Raw genomic sequence first — 23777 nt, forward strand, 5'->3', positions numbered from 1 at the left:
AAGGGAGGTGGGAGGGGGGTTCATGTTTGGGAACACATGTAAGAATTAAAGATTTTAAAATTAAAAAAAAAAAAACTAAAAAAAAAATAAATAAATGGTAGCCATGGGGGGGGGAAAATTGCTGTGATAACATCTTTCATGAAAAAAGAAAAGTACTTGCCACCAATACCGCAAAGTTATTTAGGAAAATAGACTAAGAAAAAAATATCTTGCTACACACATAAACTCCATACTTCAAATAAATCTTTAAATGTCAGAAGCCCTGAGGAAAAAAGATTTCTAGGAGGACCTAAAAAATGAGTGGAAGTGTTAGCTGCTCAGTTGTGCCCGACTCTTCATGACCCCATGGACTGCAGCCCACCAGGCTCCATCTGTCCATGAGATGTTCCAGGCAAGGATACTGGAGTGGGTTGCCATTTTCTTCTCTAAGGGATCTTCCCAACGCAGGAATTGAACCTAGGTCTCCTGCACTGCAGGCAGATTCTTTACCGACTGAGCTACAAGGGAGGAGGTGCTGGAGAATAGGAAGAGAAAAGAAAATTTAAACACATACCATTAAACACATACCATTGGCATATACTATGCTAACTGACCTTCATGAAGTAAATATATACATTTTAATAGGAAATAAACATAAATTAAGAGCTAGGTTTTAAAGGCAGATTGCTTGGGTTCATATCCTGGTTCTATCATTAATTCTGTATACTTAAGCAAACTAAACTTCTCCTGCCTTGACTTTTCTAACTGTAAAAAATGTGCATAGCATAGTAACTGAACCATAGGCCTTTAGAAAGATCAAATGAATTAATACATGTAATACTTATAGACTAATGCCATGCAGGTAATAATTATTAGCTGCTACTGATGCGGAAACATTGAGGCCAACTGATTTTCCCTACAACATGTATTTAAATGGCAGATCTGGCACTTGAACTAACTCTTTACTCCAAATCTAAATATCCAGGATTGAGGTAAGGGGTAATAATTTCTGAGTAGGTTTTCTTAAAACTGCTAGTCAATAAAATTAAAGTATGGAACACCAAAGCATTTTCTGTATATATCCTATTTCATGGTATTATATATCATTTTTACTTATTTTCTCTTCGTGTCTCAGTAAATCATTCCTTTAAAATTTCCCTACACTGTTTCATCTACACTTTGCCCATGGGAAGTTTAGGGGCGAGTGGGCCAGGGGACAGCGGAATCACTCATCCTGGAACCTTTGTACTCGATAACAGACAGAAGGCAAAGTAACAGGACAAGACTGGCCTGCATTTGCAGATGGGCTGGGCTTCCCTGGTAGCTCAGAGGTTAAAGCGTCTGCCTCCAATGCGGGAAACCCGGGTTCGATCCCTGGGTGGGGAAGATCCCCTGGAGAAGGAAATGGCAACCCACTCCAGTATTCTTGCCTGGAGTATCCCATGGACAGAGGAGCTTGGTAGGCTACAGTCCACGGGGTCACAGAGTCAGACACGACTGAGTGACTTCACTTTCACTTTCCTTACCACTAGCACCACCTGGGAAGCAGGGGTAGATAGGGCAGAGGCAGTTAAGTATGGAAACTATGAAAGAACAGAGAAGGGGCCAGCCAGGAAAACAGAAGTCTCCTAGCCAGATGAATTTTCCTTTTTCTCCTCACCTGGTGAATTTCCATAGTAAACAAACAGTATTATAATAGGCTTTATAGCAAAGCCTGGACCATAAAGAAAGCTGAGCACCAAAGAATTGATGCTTTTGAAATGTGGTGCTGGAGAAGAATCTTGACAGTCTCTTGGGCTGCAAGATCAAACCAGTCAATCCTAAAGGAAATCAGTCCTGAATATTCACTGGAAGGACTGATGCTGATGCTGAAGCTGAAGTGAAGCTCCAGTACTTTGGCCACCTGATGTGAAGAACTGATTCATTGAAAAAGACCCTGATGGTGGGAAAGATTGAGGGCAGGAGGAGAAGGGGATGACAGAGGATGAGACGGTTGGATGGCATCACAGACTTGATGGACAAGAGCTTGAGTAAACTCTGGGAGCTGCTGATGGACAGGGAAGCCTGGCATGCTGCAGTCCATGGGGTTGCAAAGAGTTGGACATGACTCAGCGACTGAACTGAACTGATAGCAAAGCCATGGGAGCAAACCATTCACTCTCCAAGCAGTCAGACTGTTGATGTTAGACACCTCATTGGGAAAACAAGTAAATCATTTTAGAAAAGAAAAAGAGATGTCCAATTTTGTTAGCTGATTCCAGTATTCTACATGTTTATTTCTGCTTCATCAGCTAAGAAGTATTTAATAATTCAGTTAGACACAGCAGGCAGTATGCATGCTGTGACAAAGGATGGCAAAAACTATAGTTGTTAGTTATGGAAATGCTATATATAACACAAAGCAATGGACTGAAAGAGATGCCAAACTTGCTTGTTTCAGGCAGCTGACATCATACCTGTGGTGAGACAGAAACATACCATCATATCTGTAAATTATGAAACCCGAAAGTAACTTTTGGAACAAGATTTATTTTTCCGACTCAGGAAATATTAAACCACAGTATCATACCTGGTATCAATTTTATCTTGAAACCATTTGCTGTAAGACGAGGATCGGACAGGTAAATTGATCCACTGTACCTTTGGTCATCTGCTGTCATTTTATGTAAAATCTCTAAATAATGGGATCCATTAAAAAGACTGAAAAAGAAATTATGGCCCTTTAACTTCTTAAATATTTAAAGTGAAATAAGAGAATTTATGGAAAAAAGTTAATCTGAAGGCCCTTTAAAAAGTGTTATTATCAGTAACCAAAATACAACGGTGTAAGGAGCCCTGTGAGAAACTCTACTGCTTTTACATTTGCTTAATACTTCACAGACCTACCACATACAGTGTACAGAAAGGAAGAATAGACAAAAACCAGTCTCTATCTTCTACAACTTTACAAACTAAACATGAAATTTAAAAAGTGCTCTTTCGATATAATACAAATGAAAACTTTATTTATAAATAATGCCACGGCACAATATATTGTCAAGTTATTGATGCAGTCCACCTTGCATAATATTCTGTCATTAGTCAACACTTCTTCAATAAGAAGACGATAAACAAGTAACCTTTTCTCCCAGGAACTTAAAAATTTAATAATTCAGGACTCTGGAGAGATTTGTCCTGTATACTATAGGCATGATATGTTTGCTAAAGGTGGCCTATAACATGGTTCTGAGTGGTAAAAGCATTAAACAAAATTTTGAGGTGGTGAAAGATTATCTAGGGCAGAAATTAACCTTTCATGTTGGTTTTAGGCCTGCTCAGGGTGCTTCATAGCATGTTATTCACAATAATGTGTCTGTTGACACCCACCATATGGTAGGTGTGTAAGGCACTATTCTACATTCTATCTGGTACAGGATGATAAGCTGCTACTTGTTCATTAAAATCCTGAACTCCTCAAAAAAGCAAATGGATAATGTCTTTGCTTATCATCTCTGAAAGGCTGAGGAGAGCAGATACCACAGAGAGGAGAACTATCTATAACTATATAGATAGTAGGGGTGCTCTGTCTGGTGCAACCCAATATTCAGAAGATCAATCTGCGAGCCAGCAGTGGTGGCAGTGGTGGTGATGATGATACAGCGTAGAAAGTAGTGGTGCAGGATCCAGAGTTACTGTCAAGATTGGAATCTTACATACACCGCTTATATACTGGCTGTATGAACCTTGGTAAGTTACTTGACGTTTCTGTACTTGTTTTCGTATTAAAATGTGGATACCTCTCATTAGGTTATTGTGAGATAGGATCATGAAAGCAAAAACCTTAGTAAAGTTCCTATCATACAGTAAGAGAGCAATACATATTAGCCACTTTTGTTATTATTATTGAGCTCTTACTTTGTATTTCATAGATCTCTATTCTGCTGAGAGATAAACTATACAACCTGCATTAGAAATCTGATGCAAAAACAGTCCAACACATAATTATCCTATTTATGACTCAGTTTTTAAAAACTTATTATGACTGGGATGTCACATTTCAGAAGAAAGGGGAAAATAATTTTGAATGAAGCTTTGTTGCTATTCAAATATGAAAGATTATTCTCAGGCTGTAAGGACCCAAATAATAATTTTAATGTAATTTTAAATCTGTCATATATTTTAGTACTTTTAATGTATTATAAAAATATCATAAAGAAAAATATTTTTAAAAACCTGTAATTTGTACAAGCACAAAACAATTTTTGATATAAATGAAAATTTACAAACATCATTTAGAAAAGCAATCGAGTATAAAATTTGAAATACACTCTAGCTCTTTTAAAGGGAAGAGAGAGAAAAGTACTGATTTTGTACAAAAGTACAAATTATGTTACTGTTTAAATTAAACCTAAGGGTGTATTAATTCTTTTAAATTCTTCCTTTCACAATTTCCTAAGCCAGTTTAAAGAGAATACTGTGAAAGACATTGGACTTTAGTTACTGTGATCACTACTGCAGTATTCTCTTTAAACTGGCTTAGGAAATTGTAGGAAGAATTTAAAAAAATTAATACACCCTTAAGTTTAATTAACAGTAATTTGACAGTACTTTTCTCTCTCTTCCCTTAAAAAGAGCTAGAGTGTATTTGAAATTTTATACTCAAAGACAGCTTTATCAAATGTTTTTCTGTTTCCAGCCCTGTTTTTCTTTCTGGAGGAAGTGTCTAACACAAGAGTTTGAATACATTTTTAAAATGAGTTTTGATTTATTTCTGTATGTTCTGATACAGAACTTTGTCCTACAAAACAAACTCACATTTTTTAAATTTTAGGTTACCTCCTTTATCATAACTTCTTCTACCTATGTAAGCCTAAAAAAAGAAATATTAAGTATATTAAAGTGAAATGTTAGTATTTTAGTTAATACCTATGTTTTAAGAGAAAACAATTTGTTCATGTAAGATATGAACAGGAAATACTCCATTTATATTCTATAATAATATAAGTGCTGGCAATAGTCATCTGTGGATAAAACCATTTTGGAAAAGTTAACCGGGAACTCTAAGGTGGAATGTCAGGTTGTCAGCAGCTCATTTCAGTTCAGTCGCTCAGTCGTTTCTGACTCTGCGACCCCACGGACTGCAGCACGCCAGGCTTCCCTGAACCCAGTGATGAGTGCCTTTTGATGTGATGAACTATGAAGCACATAGCATCACCCATTAAGCAGTCTTACCAGAAAGTATCTATTCAATCCTCCTGAACTAATATCCATTTAAAAATGGGAGGGAAAATCAAGTTAAACACCACAAGGAAACAGACAGACAAATAGAGACAATAGGATATTCTAACAAATAAGTGACTAAGTATCCACAATAAGTTAATGGTATGATATTAGAAAAGATTTAAAATACATAACAAAATGCAGTGCCTGGACCTGGGTTAGATGTAAATTAAAGTTAATAATCCAAAATATACAAAAATACATTTTGAGACAATCCCAATGAATTAGTATTGTATAGGGTATGAAAAAAGGCATTGTAGCTAGGTAAGAAAATGGCCACTTTAGCAATACACTGAAAACTCTTTTAGGTAGGAATCATTCTAAATCCTTTAGCAAAAGGAAAAACATACATGCACATATATAAATATCAAAGACAGACAGAAGAAATGTGGGAAAACCTTGATAACTATTGATAAAGGCAAGCACTGTATAATTCTATGTTGGTCTATGTTTGAAATGCTAAAACAAAGACAACACAAGAAGTGCCATGGCAATCCAATGTCAGAATTACCCTGGGGAAGTTACTAACGTATGGGTGGTGGGGGACTGAGCTTGCTATTTATTAAGTGCAGAAGTAATCTAGAATATTCTAAAATTATTTAAAAGCAATTAATTCTACTAAATATTAGAAATCAAATTATACAATTTCTTTAAATAAATACCATTTTTCCATACTAGGAAATTCAACTTTTCACCTTCAATTTCAATTAGTAAATGTTTTTAAGGGTAAAAAAAAATATTACTTCACCATACCTCTCTGTTAATATAATTGGTTTTTCCAGTGGCTCTGCAGGAAGTTTGTGATTCTCAAGAAGTCTTTTAAATAGCAGAGCTTCTTCCACTCTATATGGATTTAACAACATTATCTCTGTTTTGGATGTAATTAGCCAAGCGTCAGGAAACTTGAGATTGTGGATCAAGCAAAATTCGTCCTTTTCTTCTAAGTCAAATTTCTTCTGTGTATCAAAATTCTTTTTTAAGTTTTCCATAGAGAAGGGAATCTGAACTATTTTAATGTTTTGGTTCTGTTTTTTTTCAATTTGGGCCTGAAAGAGCTCATCAAGTTTTGGCTGATTAGATAGTGAGGTTTTCAACTTGTCCTTCTGTGCCAATTTCCAAACACTGGTGGGTTTCATCCTTTTTTTGCCATCTTTTAATGATACTTGTGACTCTTGTTCGATGGCTCTCTTGATTTGCTTATTGTATCTTTCCAAGTCTTTAGTAGCTTTCTCTTCATATCTATGAATAAATATAAAAATGATCTAATAAAGTCATAATGAGAAATATATTAACCATCTGAAGTAAATGTTATAAAAAATAAAGAGGTGGCATTCCAGGCACAGTAATGCAAAGGGGCTCATATAGCACTAACCCACCAATATATAACCATGATAAGCTGTGAACAAAATAAAGAAATCAACTATTTAATACAGGCACTGAAGAGTATAGAAAAGCAAGAGAATTTGGAATGGATTCAACCCTTGAAGAGATCCACATTTATACCACTTTTAACCAGACGCAGTCCCCAGCATTATGGGAGAATAGCAAGACCTCGGTCAGAAAGCTGAACTCACAATAGACTGAGTCATCAGAGCATAGAATACCCTGCTTCGAAAACAACTGGAAATCGAGGAAGAAAATCTCAGAAAATCCTACGTGTGAGAATCTAGAGGAAAGTAAGCACTAGACCCTAAATGAACTAAACAGAGATTTCAACAGCTGCGTGCTGCAAAATAAAGAAGAGTTTGGAGCTTAAGTTTCACATAATCAGATGACTCGGAGAACAGTTTGTACTTTCAATTAAAATTGGAGAAGGGCTACTTCTTAGGGAAAAAACACACAACTATATTATAGAACTCAGGAAGTTACCCTAAGACTAACAGCAAAATTTAAAGTCTTTGCCTAAAGTATAAAACAAAGCCTCCCCAAGCTCCAGGGGACCTGTCAGTAACTTAACTGTGTGGTAGAACAAAACCCAATACTTTTCAAAAGATAATAGAACCCAGGGTTTCTCCAACATATCATCAAAGATGTCCATTATACAAGCAAAAGGTAACACTCAGGCAATAAAACAGGACAATGTGAGTTATGGGAAAGAAAAAATGAACAGTAGAAACCATCTTCAAGATGATACAGATGTTTGAATTTCAAACAGAAATTTTTAATGGGTTTTTGACAGATGAATCATGGTAGAGAGTTATGACAAAACATGGTTCACTGGAGAAGGGAATGGCAAACCACTTCAGTATTCTTGCCTCGAGAACCCCATGAACAGTATGAAAAGGCAAAAAGATGTAACACCGGATGATGAGCCCTCCAGGTCAGTAGGTGTCTAATATGCTACTGCAGAAGAGGGAAGAAATAGTTCCAGAAAGAATAAAGAGGCTGGACCAAAGCAGAAACAATGCTCCACTGTAGATGTATCTGTTGGTGAAAGTAAACTCTGATGCTGCAAAGACTGCATAGGTATTTGGAATGTTAGGTCATGAATCAGGGTAAATTGCACATGGTCAACTAAGGCTTCCCTAGTAGCTCAGCCGGTAAAGAATCCACCTGCAATGTGGGAGACCTGGGTTGGAGACCTGGGTTCGATCCCTGGGTTGGGAAGATCCTCTGGATAAGGGAAAGGCTAGCCACTCCAGTATTCTGGCCTGGAGAATTTCACTGACTGTATAGTCCATGGGGTCACAAAGAGTCGGACATTATTGAGAGACTTTCACAAGCAGGAGATGGGAAGAGTAAACATCGGCATTTTAGGAATCAGTGAACAAAAATGAACAGGAATAGGTGAATTTAATTCAGATGACCATTGTGTCTACTACTGTGGCCAAGAATCCCTCAGAAGAAATGGAGTAGCCCTCATAGTCAACAAAAGAGCTCAAAATGCAGTAGTATTTGACTGCAATGTCAAAAATGACAAAATGATCTTAATTCATTTCCAAAGCACACAATTCAGCATCACAGTACTCCAAGTCTATGCCCCAACCACTAATGCCAAAGAAGCAGAAATTAAACATTTCTATGAAGACCTACAAGACCCTCTAGAACACCAAAAAAAAAAAAAAATGTCCTTTTCATAAAAGGGAACTAGAATGCAAAAGCAGCAAGTCAAGAGATGCCTGGAGTAACAGGCAAGTTTGGCTTTGGAGTACAAAACCAAGCAGGGCAAAGGCTAACAGAGGTTTACCAAGAGAACACACTGGTCATAGCAAACACCCTTTTCCAACAACACAACAGACAACTCTACACATGGACATCCCCAGATGGTCAATACTAAAAAAAGACTGATTATGTTCTTTGCAACAAGACAGAGAAGCTCTATACAGTCAGCAAAATCAAGACTAGAAGCTGACTGTGGCTCGGATCATGACCTCCTTATTGCAAAATTCAGACTTAAATTGAAGCAAGGAGGGAAAACCACTAGACCATTCAGGGATGACCTAAGTCAAATGCCTTATGATTATACAGTGGAAGTGACAAATAGATTCAAGGGATTAGATCTGTCTGACAGAATGCCTGAGGAACTGTGGATGGAGGTTCATAACATTGTAGAGGAGGCAGTAACTAAAACCATCCCAAAGATAAAGAACTGCAAAAAAGGAAAGCGGTTGTTTGAGGAGCCCTTACAAACAGCTGAGAAAAGAAGTGAAAGGCAAAGAGAAAGGGAAAGATATACCCAGCTGAATGCAGAGTTTCAGAGAATAGCAAGTGAACTCACGTCACTCAGTCGTGTCCGACTCTTTGCGACCCCATGGACTGTAGCCTACCAGGCTCCTCTGTCCATGGGATTTTCCAGGCAATAGTCCTGGAGTGGATTGCCATTTCCTTCTCCAGGGGATCTTCCCGACCCAGGGATCGAACCCAGGTCTCCTGCACTGTAGACAGACACTTAACCGTCTGAGCCACCAGGGAAGTCCCTGCAAGAGAATAGCAAGAAGAGATTAAAATAAAGATTTCTTAAATGAACAATGCAAAGAAATAGAAGAAAACAATAGAATGGGAAACACCACAGATCTCTTCAAGAAAATTAGATACCAAGGGAACATTTCATGCAAAGATGAGTACAATAAAGGACAAAAATGGTATGGACCTAACAGAAGCAGAAGATATTAACAAGAGGTGGCAAGAATATACAGAACTATACAAAAAAGATCTTCATGACCCAAATAACCATGCTGATGTGATCACTCATCTAGAGCTAGACATCCTGGACTGTGAAATCAAGTGGGCCTTAGGAAGCATCACTATGAACAAAGCTAGTGGAGATGATGGAATTTCAGCTGAGCTATTTCAAATCCTAAAAGATGATGCTGTGAATATGCTGCTCAATATACCAGCAAATTCGGAAAACTCAGCAATGGCCACAAGACTGGAAAAGGTCAGTTTTCATTCCAATCCCAAAGGAAAAGGCAATACCAAAGAATGTTCAAACTACTGTACAATTGTGCTCATTTCACATGCTAGCAAAGTAATGCTCAAAATCCTTCAAGCTAGGCTTCAACAGTATGTGAACCAAGAACTTCCAGATGTACAAGCTGGATTTAGAAAAGGCAGAGGAACCAGAGATGAAATTGCCGACATCCAGAGAAAGCAAGAGAATTCGAGAAAAACATCTGCTTCATTGATTATGCTAAAGTCTTTGACTGTGTGGATCACAACTGGAAAATCCTTGAAGAGATGGGAATACCTGACCACTTTACCTACCTCCTGAGAAACCTATATGCAGGTCAAGAAGCAACATTTAGAACTGGATATGGAATAATGGACTGGTTCCAAATTGGGAAAGGAGTACATTGAGGCTGTATGTTGTCACCCTTTTTATTTAAGTTCTATGCAGAGTACATCATGTACTCTGGGCTGAATGAATCACAAGCTGGAATCAAGACTGCCAGAAGAAATATCAACCTCAGATCTGCAGATAACATCACCCATATGGCAAAACGTGAAGAGGAACTACTGAGCCTCTTGATGAGGATGACAGAGCAGAGTGGATAAGCTTAAAAACTCAATGTTCAAAAAACGAAGATCATGGCATCCTGTCCCATCACTTCATGGCAAACAAATGGCAAAAAAGTGGAAACGGTGGCAGCTTTTATTCTCTCGGGCTCCAAAATCACTGCAGACAGTGACTGCAACTATGAAATTCAAAGACGCTTGTCCCTTGGAAGAAAAGCTATGACAAACCTATTCAGTGTATTAAAAAGAAGTGACATCACATTGCTGACAAAGGTCTACATAGTCAAAGCTATGGCTGGACTCAGGTAGATTGTGATAAATTAAGGATGTATAATATATTACCCAAAGCAAAAAATCTGGCAAAGCCAGTAAAGAAACTTAAAATTAGGTATATGAAATTATATTCATGTAGTGGTCATGTATGGATGCGAGAGTTGGACTGTGAAGAAAGCTGAGCACCGAAGAATTGATGCTTTTGAACTGTGGTGTTGGAGAAGACTCTTGAGAGTCCCTTGGACTGCAAGGAGATCCAACCAGTCCATCCTAAAGGAGATCAGTCCTGGGTGTTCATTGGAAGGACTGATGCTGAGGGCTGAAACTCCAATACTTTGGCCACCTCATGCAAAGAGTTGACTCATTGGAAAAGACCCTGATGCTGGGAGGGATTGGGGCAGGAGGAGAAGGGGAGGACAGAGGATGAGATGGCTGGATGGCATCACTGACTCGATACTCATGAGTTTAAGTGAACTCCGGGATTTGGTGATGGACAGGGAGGCCTAGTGTGCTGCGATTCACAGGGCTGCAAAGCGTCGGACATGACTAAGCAACTGAACTGAACTGAAGTGAACAAACTGTCTTGTCACTTTAGCACAGTACATCTAACTACAGAATTCAGATTCTTTTTAGATGTCCATTCTTCAAGATATGCTGCTGGGCTTGATTCTCAATAAATTTCAAAAGATTTAAATCTAACAGCATTTTACCTGTCCATGATAAAATTAATTAGAAATTAGTGGGCTTCCCAGGTGGCACAGTGGTAACAAATCTGCCTGCCAATGCAGGAGACAAAAAAGACGCGGGTTCAATTCCTGGGTCGGGAAGATCCCCTTAAGTAGGAGATGGCAACTCACTCCAGTATTCTTGCCTGGAAAATCCCACGGATGGAGGAGCCTGGCAGGCTACCGTCCAAGAGGTCACAGAGAGTAAGACATGACTAGGCACTCAGCACACACAGCACAGCAATACGATATTTAGAATAGAAAAACTCCAAGTATTTGGAAACTAAACAACACAACTTAATTCATAATATCCAGAATCTGGAAAGAACATAATTTTCATCATCTGGAGACTGAGAAGACAAATTGTGGTATACTTACACAACTGAGTACTATTTATCGATTAAAAAGAATACAGTATATGGATACATTCAACAAACCTGAATGAAAACCTCAAAAACATTTTCTTGGGGGAAGCTGGACACAAAGGAGTACGTATCATTATGATTTTATATATAAGAAGTTCAAGTACTGGCAAAACCAAACTAATGTGACAGAAATCAAAATAGTGGCTGCAAGTGGTGACTGGCTTGTAGGTAACAGTAAAGAACCTTCTGGGCTGAAGGAGGTGTTCTGTATTTTGTTTGTGGTGGTGGTTTCATTGGTGTGTACATGTGAAAACGCATTGAACTATCTACATACAGTTCAGATCTATGCAGTTCACAGCAGCTAAATTTTACCCAGTTTTAAAAGCCATTTAACGTACAGGAAACTAAAAAAGGAGGGGGGGGGGAAGGAAAGAATTAAATAAAACATTAAGGAGTCAATTGCAGATCTGAAGAATTCCTTAAATATGTGGTATAACATCAACACAGAAGAAATGATGCTCTGAGCACAACAAAACTTACATACATTTAGTAATTATATTGTTGTTTAGTCACTAAGTCATGTCCTACTCTTGCAACCCCACCAGGCTCCTCTGAACATAGGATTCCCCAGGTGAGAACAGTGGAGTGGGCTGCCATTCCCTTCTCCTGGGGCTCTTCCCGGCCCAGGGATCAAAGCCACTTCTCCTGCATTGTGCAGGGGGATTCTTTACCACTGAGCCACTATGGAAGCCCTAGTAATTATACACTAATAAAATCAAGGTCAGTCTAATAGTAATGCTCAAAATAAAAAAATCTATAATTAAATTTATAAATTTATAATTTAGTTTTATGGCTAAATGTTAATTTTTTCAGTTACTATTCCTCATTTTAGAGTTAGCAATAAAAAAAAAAAGAAGTTCAAATAAACTGAACACAAAGGTCCAAGATAAGGGACCTTTTAAAATTATACTGGGTTAAAAAGTTAAAAGGTCTTTTCTATTCTGATTAATAATAACAGGGATAAAATGAACTTCTAGGGCCAAAAACAGTCTTGTATAGTGGTTATATCACCCCTTTTCTACTGGTCTCACTCTCAAGAGTTTACAATTCTCCATACTTAGGCTGAGTTTGGGCAGTAGTGTTTTTAGAGACCTCCATGGTGGATTCTAATACAAATCTAGAACTAAAAACAGCTATTTGTATTCAGCAAATGGTCTTGGCTAAGAGCAGAGACCTTAGAGCAGACTGCCTGGCCTGCCTTTGCCATTTAGCAGCTCTACACAATGAATTAACTTTCCTGTGCTTCAGTAGGCTCATCTGTAATATCTAGATAATATATATCTTAAATACTTCATAACTTTCATGTGAGGAATAAAATGAGTTGAAATGTTTTAGGTACTTAGAATAGTTCCTGGAACCTAGTGAAGTGAAGTCGCTTAGTCATGTCCAACTCTTTGCGACCCCATGGACTGTAGCCTACCAGGCTCCTCCATCCATGGCATTTTCCAGGTAAGAGTACTGGAGTGGGTAGCCATTTCCTTCTCCAGAGGATCTTCCCACCCCAGGGATCGAACCCAGGTCTCCCGCGTTGCAGGCAGAGGCTTTACCATCTGAACCAGGGAAGCCTATCATTTACTGGAACCTAGTAAATGATAATAAATATATGGTATCATTAGTTTCTATCAAGAAACACCTATCTTATAATGAATGGGGCACACAGTTGATTAAAGATTGGTAATTATTTAAGAAACCTTGCTAAAAAGATTTGTAAATGCATTTTTAAATGCAGACTAGAGAATGTAATTCTGAGCTTTAGAAACTCTTAAACTGTTGAGTTATATTGTAGGTAATATACATACATTTTAAAGGAGAAATTTGAATAGGTATGTATTAGAAAATAAAAATAATACTATTGGGAGAATGGTATTAAATGTAGAAAGTGAGACTAAACACAAGAGACGTGCATATCGTGTAGTTTGTACTCAGTACATATTTGCTGAATAAATAAATTTTAGCTGAATAAGAACGTTAAAAAAAAAGACTTTATTTCACTGTAAACTAGGTAAACGAAAAATGCTTCTTATACTTGCTGACTAGGCAGGCCATGTTCATAATTATTAATGCTATTTTCTTCCATTTCCACTTAGAATCTGAAATTCTAAGTTACAATGCACAAAGTTTTCAATACAGTTTACCTTCAATTAGTACTATAAATAAGTATTTTTAGCTCCGGGACATTCAAATTCAAAATTTTCTCCCACAGTGGGGTGAGTTCAAGATGAAGGTTACCATTTGTAAATAACTATAATGTGCAACTTTTCACACAGGACACTAATCAAGAAGTCAATTTAATTAGTTCCTTGGGAAATATAAAAAGTTATGTCCAAAGGAATATTAAGTAAATATTAAGTTAAAACAGATGTTATCTTTGACTTTATGTCATTAAGGGATTTAGTAACTTAAATGAGAAATATGAATTCTGATTTATCACTAACCAACTCAAGTGACTCTATCTCAAGATTACATGTAATTACAAAGTTTATTTACCACTTTTAATATTATCCCAATTACAGTATTATTCTTAGTTATTCTAAGTAGAAATATATTCATGGATACTGCAAACAAAAGTTCAAGTCAACTGACTGAGATACCAGTAGGAGGACAAAGGGTTTTCTAATCCACTAGAGGAAAAGAGATGAAAGCAAGGTGGGGTGGGGTGGGGTGGGGTGGGGGAGAGGAATCCAGAAAGGGAAAAAATTTTTAATGTAGGAACCTTCTACTGTAAAGTTTATCCTAAGCTTAAGCTGTTGGTAGAAAACCCTGACCCTAGGTCTTATTCAAAACTCTTCAAACCTTCCATGATCTGACCTGACTGGATCCTACAATCTTTGTTTTTGGTAACCGTTCCCTTCTCCAGGGGATCTTCCCATCCCAGGGACTGAACCCGGGTCTTCTGCATTGCAGATGGATTCTTTACTGTTTGAGCCACCGGGAAGCCCTTCTTTACCACACTTCCCTGTGGTGTAATACATTCCTGTCATAAAGGGCATCTTTCCATTCCTCAATAACACTGTCTTCCTTCTAGCTTCTGGGCATTCTTATGTGCTGTTCCTACTACACAGAAAATTCTCTATACCATCCTGATCAATTTCTATTCAGGAAGTATCTCCTGTCCTATAGATACGATTAAGCCTAACTGCTAAGTGTTTTCATAATCATTTCTTTAAGATTGTACTTTTATTAGTGAAAGTATGTTCTATTTATTATTTATCACTGTATCTGAAATGATTAGCTAGAGTACACCAGCCTTGTACACAGAATATTCTCAGTACTTCCTGAAAGTGAAGTTGCTCAGTCCTGTCCGACTCTGCGACCCATGGACTATAGCCTACCACGCTCCTCCATCCATGTGATTTTCCAGGCAAGAGACCTGGAGTGCTCTGCCATTTCCTTCTCCAGGGGATCGTCCCAATCCAGGGACTGAACCAGGGTCTCCTGCATTGTAGACAGACGCTGTACCGTCTGAGCCACCAGGGAAGTCTAAGTATTTCCTAATTGAAAGAAATAAGGAAAGAAAAGACAGGAGAGGAAAGGAAAGGAAGGAAGAAAGAAAAAAGGGAGGAAGGAGGATGGGGAAAAAAACTGGAAACAGAGAAAAAAGAAAAGAAAAGGAAGAATAGATGGAAGGACTGATTATCTGTAGGACACTGCTCTCATATTCCTTAGCACTCCTTGTAGAACTTAAGACCATGGAAAAGAATTCTAAGATAAAGACTAGAAGAGAAATGGTATTTGATGCAATTCTTGAGTGTTAAACATTTTTGCTCTAACTTTTCACTTATCATGATTGTCAACCCGGTCTGCCATGATCATCAGACTCTGGCTCTGGATGATTCTAACAGAGCTTTCTGTGACATGTAGTAAGCTCTCTGATCCCAAGAAACCTAAATTTTCTCCACAGGTTTCTATTTCTGACCTTCAAATTAAATTTAATCTTGAATAAGCAAATGAAAAATAATGTCAATCCCAAGAGAGAAATTTCCTTTTCACAGATTAAAAACTCTGATTAACATCATGAACATTATTTACTATGTGCTAGTCATTTATAACACATAATATACCTTATTTAATCCTCACAACAACCCAAAAGATACTGTGCACACATTTTTACATAATGCTAGAAAAGAGAGGAACATGAGGTCTGAACCCAGGTGTAGCTTCAGAGGTCTTCAACAGTGCTCTTCTGTTTACCTTACGGCAATAAGACAGAGAAAACTTTGAATTCCAGAATGCTGCCTGATCATTTTTAGATGAGGTCTATTAACAAGAACCCTTGTATCTTAACACGTTGGGGCCTGCAAGGAGAAACAACGCTGAGACTGGGGTAATACCTGCTGTTTTGAGGCTGAAAGGGAATAGCTACCTTGAGCTGCTGCACTGTACCTACTTCCATGAGAACTGGGAACATCTATGCTTTTTTTTTCCCTATTCTTAGAGAACTCTCAATTCATCACTTCCTGATCAATGCCATTCAATTTTCATGGGCTTGCTGTATTAAAACTTAAATGTTCTCATCGTTAAATTGAATGTGTCATTTTAAAACTAAAAATAATAATAATAATCATAATGTGACCTTCATTTGCATCTTGACATAACTTTTAAAATTTGACACTGATGAAATAATTAGAAATTTGAACACTGAAGATTAAGAAATTAATATTTTAGAAAGTGATGACAATTGTATTACGGCTCTACTTAAGAGTATCTTAACCAGCAAGGACCTACTGTATAGCAAATGAAACTCTACTCCATGTTATGCGGCAGCCTGGATGGGAGCAGAGTCTGGGAGAGAAGGGATACATGTGTATATGTGGCTGAATTGCTTTGCTGTTCACCTGAAACTATCAAAGCATTGTTCACTAATTGGCTATATCTTCATACAGAATAAAAGCTTAAATAAATTAATTAAAAGAATATGTTTATCTTTTATAGGTACATATTAAAACATATATATAGCATACATAAATATGTTAAAAGAAAAAACACAATCACCATCCCCACTAAAAAAAAAGAAAAAGGTAGAAGCTAAGAGTTGGGCATGACTGAGCGACTTCACTTTCACTTTTCACTTTCATGCATCGGAGAAGGAAATGGCAACCCACTCCAGTGTCCTTGTCTGGAGAATCCCAGGGATGGGGGAGCCTGGTGGGCTGCCGTCTATGGGGTCACACAGAGTCGGACACGACTGAAGTGACTTAGCAGCAGTAGCAGCAGCAGAAGTTAACTTATAGAGGTTTTGCCTATTGGTGTTAATAGTGATCTTTATTACTTTAATATTGATAGTGTTTTTATAAGACTGAATAAGCTAATAAAAAAAGAAAAATAATTTGTCAAGTATCCATATAGTTTATCACCAAATATAAACTCTGGATGACCAGTTACATTTAAAAGTTTTCCCAGATGTCTGACATAGTACTGAGATACCTTAGGTAATAATATATGATTGGAACTATAATTGCACTCTTTCATTTTCTGGTGAGCTAAATCACTCAAAACATAATATCCTGTGATTATACCAAGTGCCTTCAGTCAACTAGAAACAACCATCATATTTTTTTGGATTTATTCAGATCATTTGATCTAAAAATGGCAAATAATATATAGTTTTTGAATAAGAGATCAAGCCACCTATTAACCTACCCCTCCAAACCCACCATAGTTTATAAGTTGCCAATAAATAAAAGATTTTAGAAGAAAGTCTTTTGAGTTATACTGAATAGGAAGAGTATTAAGATCATTAAATTAAATCTGCAACAATGTTATGCTTTTTGTATTGTTACATGTTTTAAAGAGCAATTTAAAAAGGGAATATTCAAGATCTTAAAAAAGAAACCCTGTTCAATAGAAAAGTTTAAAACAGTCCTATAATAGGAAGATTAGTATAAAAAAGAAATAGAAGAAAATGGTAGTCTTAAGAATGTAAAACTTTTAATTATAAACTTAAACCAGAAAGTAGCTTTCTTATATAAAAAAAGAAAAAGAAAAAAAAGAAAAAACAAACAAAAAGGAAAAAAAAAAGGAAAAATCTCTAATTAACCCCCCAAAAAAGTGATGCCAAAAAGGTACTCTAGGACAAGCCACAGGTATTTTCCATTCTGCTTTTCCATAAATAAGAAGAAAAAGGAGCTTTTTCAACCCAGTGAGTGATATAGAATGGAAATATCTGAACATTCAGGTCACATGAAAGCTCTGGAAACTTACTTCAGCTTCTCCTCTTCACTCAATGTCTTCCACAGTTCTTCAATTTGTACTGTTGCCTCTTCCAAACTGGTCTTGGAATTTTCTGTGAGAAACTGAGCACGACGATCTTGAACAAAAAGGGCGCTTGCTGACATGGGTTTCTTGATTACTCGACTGCTAATTAAATCATAAGCTGTAAGCTGTCCAGATTTGTTATCTACCACATTTGATTTTTTGTTACAGGAACTTTCACAGAGATTCTTTTGTTCGGGACTTGTATTATTATTACTACTACTTACATTACTCCTTAAACTATTCTGAGGCACTAAAATTTTCACAGGTTCAATGTTTTCTCCTCTAGAATTAAGTATATTTCCCTTGCTCCAGTCATCTACACAAATTTCCAGAGACTTCTCAGGAACTGCTGCTGCTTCATTTTCCCCACTCTCATCTCTATGGCTTTCATTGCCACTTTCTGATTGGGCTTGCCCAACAGAATCCACAGGACAAGTTTCACTATTCTCCTCGTGGGTGTCCTCACACGATGAATCATTCTTTGGGGTTTCTTTAAATGTATTTCCATCATTCTTATCAATGCTAGAATTTTCACTATTAAAATGATCGCCATAATGGTCACCAATATGTACCTGATGATTTAAACAATAATTAGTGTTTTCCCCAGATGTATCACTATGCACATCATTTTGGAAAGGAATGGCTGAAGTATCAACAATTGGATAATTATTTCCAGATGTTTCCATCTTAGCAAGAAGCACATCTGTTTCTGTTGTTTTGCTAACAACCATGTCAGCTGAGAAAACATCTGTTTTATTACTTTCATAAGAATTTGTACTAGGTAGTGATCCATAACGAGTCGTCATCAGATTTTCAAGAGCGATTAAAACAGATTCCTAAAAATACAAATTAACAAGCATTAGTGGAAATCATGAGACTAACATTAAAAAATCTACAGAGAAGTAGATTTATAGAAGATGTACAGAAAAAGTAAAAAGATTTACAGAAAAGTAAATCTAAATCTTTTTCATATGAAAATAGCTAGGACTGCATAAGTTTATAAATAGTATAATACAAAAAATTATCTGAAAAAGGTTACCTTATTCTGTAACAATACTTGACTTTTATCAGGTGTTAAATTCACATCTACATCAGCTGTTGGAACGTCAATTTTCAGAAAGAAAATGGGATACAAACGAGTAGATTCCTTTAGACATTTCAGATTGTAATAATGTCGGATTAGCTAGAAATACATGTAATGAAGACAAAAAAATGACAGAAATATACTAAAGTATTATTCTTTAAAGTATTTATAAATAAAGATAGCATTATTTAAGTAATATTATCCTTAAAATACCACCAAAAGAAGCATATTCAACTGAGAAACTGAGTGGATGTAACTGCTTATTAGGAAAAGTAGTATCTAAATACTCATTTAGAGGCTTTGAATTTATTTAACATGAAGTGCAAGCAGGCATCCAATGCAACTGACTTTATGGAAAAGATCATAGTGTCATGGATGTTTTCAAAGTCCTGAGTTCAAATTCAAATTGTGTTACTTCCCGGCTATGTGGTCTAAGGTAGTCACTAACATTCAGTTTCTTCACTATGAAAGTAAAAGTGAAAGTCCCTCAGTCATGTCTGACTCTTTGCAAACCCTAGGACTATACAGTCCATGGAATTCTCTAGGCCAGAATACTGGAGTGGGTGGCCTTTCCCTTCTCCAGGGGATCTTCCCAACCCAGGGATCGAACCCAGGTCTCCCACACTGCAGGTGGATTCTTTAGCAGCTGAGCCACAAGAGAAGACCTTCTTCACTATAAATAAGGATAATAATTCACCACAGAATTGTTGTGAAGAGTCATATGTAAGGTGAAAGTGAAGTGTTAGTTGTTCAGTTGTCTGACTTTTTGTAGACTGCCAGGCTCCTCTGTCTATGGAATCCTCCAGGCAAGAATACTGGAGTGGGTAACCATTCCCTACTACAGGGGATCTTCCTAACCCAGGGATTGAACCCAGGTCTCCTACATTGCAGGCAGATTCTTAATCATCTGAGCCACTAGGGAAGTGCCATACTATATCTATTTTTCCTTTTCCTTATTTTAGAACAAATTCTTACAAGTAGTCCTTATAAGAAGCTGACAAATTACTTTTTTCTTAAAAAGATTACCTTCAATATATCTTTTTGGTGTACTGGTCGACTGTTTATAAAGATGAAACTCCTTTCTGGGGTTGAAAGACTTGTGCAAGAGTGGTCTGCATCATGCTTTGGAAGAAATCCACTTAGAAAAATCTATAATTGTAATAAATAATTATAGTACTGATATGCAATGTCAACAGTAAACATGAGTCCATGGATCTGGTTATACACATTTAAAGGTATAAACAAAATTAACAAATGGATTTTCATTTTAAGGTCTAAAGAGCCATATACTCCTTGATAACCAGGTCATGAGCATTAAACTTAAATTACTGAAGCATGTTAAACTGGTGTTCTCAGCTAACTTTCTCTTCTTGAAATTTTAAGAGAAAACTGGCATTCATTGAAGTTTCATGAATACATATCTCTTTGTCATAGGACATACAGTATAAATACTGCTGCTCTCTGCTCAACCCTATTTCCTACTATTTTCAAAAAATTTTCTTTCCTTATATTGTAACTTTACTCCGGCTGTTCATCCTTTTCTTTTCAGCCACCATTTTCTGTGAAGAAGTAGCTGTTTCTATCTTTATTTGAGTATGCCATGAAGTCAATCTGACTAGTTTTTCATTACTGAGGGAAAAAAAGATCTTTTACTCTTTGACGCATTGCAATGTTGTACTTTATCTTCATTTTTGTTTAGAGAACTATTTCACAAATGTATGAAAAGGAGGGGTAAAATAAAGAAGGATCCTAGAAAAAATACCAGTGAGAAGGGAGAGAGATTTAGTGAACAGAAAGCAAGGAAAATGCTCCTACTTTTAGAGATAATACAAAGAACTGTTAGGAATACAGCATAGAGCCAGACTGAAATGGTTTAAACTCCGGCTGCTCTACTAATATGATCTTGGTCAAATTATTCAAAATACAGGCCTATAATCATCTCTTATCTGAAACAACTGGAATCAGATGTTTAATTAACCTGTTAAGAAACAGTAATAGTAAGAAATTTTCTGCTTAGGTTTAAAAAAGCAAGAGTGTCAGAGGGTTTGCTATTTTTAGTTAAGCAGAAACCATGAGGCTCCTTACCAACATAGGCTGTAGGCTGCCACCTAAGTCTGTGGCTATCCCTGCCCTTGGAAATAAGTGTTTAAGGAGGTGGATGCATTACCGACTTTAGAACACTAAGTGCGTTATTGTCACATTGTCAAACTGTGCCAATTTAAAAAAAGTTAATACACAGAGCAAGATAATCCATTATAAAATGAAACTACTTCATTGACTATAAAACTTCAGAACCCTTATAAATGGTTGCATCATTTACCAAGTAATATGAGAGCCTTCTTAAAGCACCTGCTGAGCATCAGGGAGAGCTGTTCAGCCTCTGAAAGACTTACTGGGCTTGTTGATGGAAAAAAAAAAACAAACCAGAATAGGTAAAAATAAAGATTACAATGAAGAAAACATCAGTAATATTGCTAGTGTTTTTCTTCCACACCATCTTGGTTGGCCACTGAATAAATAGTATTACTTCCAAATACTGACTTTAAAAATGGCTTAAGATAGATAACCTTAAGAACAAACATATGGTTAAGTTATATGGAAAACTAAAATCAAATGGCAAAGTCTTATAAAATGTTACAATAAGTAAAAATCAGGCTAGTTTGTGGGGAAAAAAAATCTCTGTAAGAGACCAAATCAGTGCAACAAAATAAAAAATAAGATAGGCCTTATAAGATTCTATACCCAAGTATCACTCAAGTAAAAAGCAAAACGAAAATCAAAGGCAAAATATAAACAAAGGAATACTCCCCTGATTGTTCTTCAACTATGAACCCTTCTTTCCCTCCCTTCATCTCCAGCCTTCTATCATCTAGCTTCTACCTCAATGACACTTAGTTCTACTAAGTGTCTACTTGAATCTCTGCAGACCCTGACACCAATGGGAACTCTCTCCTTTGGGAAGCATGACACTGTTTCAGCCTTCTCTTTTGGATTTTCTACTTCCTCTCTGAAACTTCCTCTTTAGTGGGATTTTCTCTTCCTTTGCTTACAGCCTATAAGGGTGATAGTCTCCCTCAGTCTCTTCATCAGACCCCTTTTTCTTGGTCTCTATCCCATCTGAGTAATTTCATTCCCATCTATACAACATACACCAGTGATGCTAAGATACAGATGTACAGCCTTTATTTCTTTCGTCTCCAAATGCTCACACAAATTTTCTTACTCTTACCACATTCAAAACTTGATAAAATATTTCAGCTCACTTTCATGCTGCTGTCCAATAACTTCTCTTATACTCCTTTACCAAAGTAAAGACTTCTGTCTCCTACTCAGTCTGTCAAACTAACAAGTTTCCAAGCAATACTGATGCTGCTGGTCTTCAGACCAAACTATGACAGGTAGACTCTCTAAAGCACAACACAGGTAGCAGGTCTGAATCTCCTGTCCCAAGCTTCCTGGGTTACCAGCATGGGCAACAAAGTTCTAGGAAACCAGAGAGAACCCAGCAAAATTTAGACAGTACCCTTATTATCCCAAGTCAGCTAGGACCAGTCCAAAGTGACACTAGTGTCTAAATTATTAAAAAACTATTAAGAGTGCTCCGAAAAACAGACCCAAGTCAGATCATGGCTACCTTCCTTCAGTTCAGTTCAGTCATTCAGTTGTGTCTGACTCTTTGCGACCCCATGAACCGCAGCATGCCAGGCCTCCCTGTCCATCACCAACTCCCGGAGTTCACTCAGACTCACAGAGAGAATTCTTAATACATTAACTGAGCACAAGCTCCATCCAAGACACTAATAAAATGATAATTATTAGGAACTCAATATTGTACAAGAGAATAGGAGGGGAACTAGTAGCTAAGAGACTGCAACAAATTATAAAAAAGAAAAGAAGTCATAATAATGTATAGTCTGTATAAGTTTTCAACTTTTACAATGAATCTTCAAATATAAGATGGTTACATAAGACACAGGTTCTGAAGCTAGATGACACAAGAGTGGAGCGGGCACTGCAGCGAGCGAGCAAGCAAGACTGGGAGTGTTAGCAGCCACATCCAGTGTTACAGGGCCGAAGAGACTCTAGCGCCGACAGGCCAGAAAATAAAGCTGGAAGACACACTCAAGGTGGGAAAGGGAAAACAAAGGTAAAAGGGCTCAACTCCGTTTCTTCACTGAGGAAAGCAAAGAGATGAAGATTCTAAATTGAAAATCATTTAAACAATTAATGTAACCACGATACTTAAAAACAATAAACAGAAGAGATAAAAATAGGAAGTAGGGCAGGGAAAAGAGATTTAATATGGGCTTATACATCCTTTGTCATTAGAAATCCCTTGCATTCCTATACACTAATAATGAGAAAGTAGAAAAAGAAATTAAGGAAACAATTCCATTCACCATTGCAACAAAAAGAATAAAATACTTAGGAATATATCTACCCAAAGAAACTAAAGACCTATATATAGAAAACTATAAAACACTGATGAAAGAAATCAAAGAGGACACTAATAGATGGAGAAATATACCATGTTCATGGATTGGAAGAATCAATATAGTGAAAATGAGTATACTACCCAAAGCAATTTACAAATTCAATGCAATCCCTATCAAGCTACCAGCCATATTTTTCACAGAACTAGAACAAATAATTTCAAGATTTGTATGGAAATACAAAAAACCTCGAATAGCCAAAGCAATCTTGAGAAAGAAGAATGGAACTGGAGGAATCAACTTGCCTGACTTCAGGCTCTACTACAAAGCCACAGTCATCAAAACAGTATGGTACTGGCACAAAGACAGACATATAGATCAATGGAAC

General features: G+C 37.0%; 1 protein-coding gene across 5 annotated transcripts in view; it reads right to left on the bottom strand.

The window, feature by feature from the left end:
* Window positions 1-23777, bottom strand: part of PMS1 (PMS1 homolog 1, mismatch repair system component) — a 103551-nt gene that overhangs the window by 3309 nt on the left and 76465 nt on the right. For 3 of the 5 annotated variants that reach the window (XM_068968046.1, XM_068968045.1, XM_068968043.1), the window contains 5 exons: window positions 19983-20105; window positions 18912-19055; window positions 17819-18708; window positions 5992-6477; window positions 2549-2679 (listed from right to left, as the gene is read on the bottom strand). In XM_068968046.1, the coding sequence (XP_068824147.1) occupies window positions 2549-2679; window positions 5992-6477; window positions 17819-18708; window positions 18912-19055; window positions 19983-20105 (1774 nt within the window). The remainder of the gene's footprint in view (window positions 1-2548; window positions 2680-5991; window positions 6478-17818; window positions 18709-18911; window positions 19056-19982; window positions 20106-23777) is intronic. The other 2 variants (XM_068968048.1, XM_068968047.1) reach the window with 1 other exon arrangement.

The sequence above is a fragment of the Capricornis sumatraensis genome, chromosome 3 (assembly GCF_032405125.1).
Source record: "Capricornis sumatraensis isolate serow.1 chromosome 3, serow.2, whole genome shotgun sequence".
Taxonomy (NCBI): Eukaryota; Metazoa; Chordata; class Mammalia; order Artiodactyla; family Bovidae; genus Capricornis; species Capricornis sumatraensis.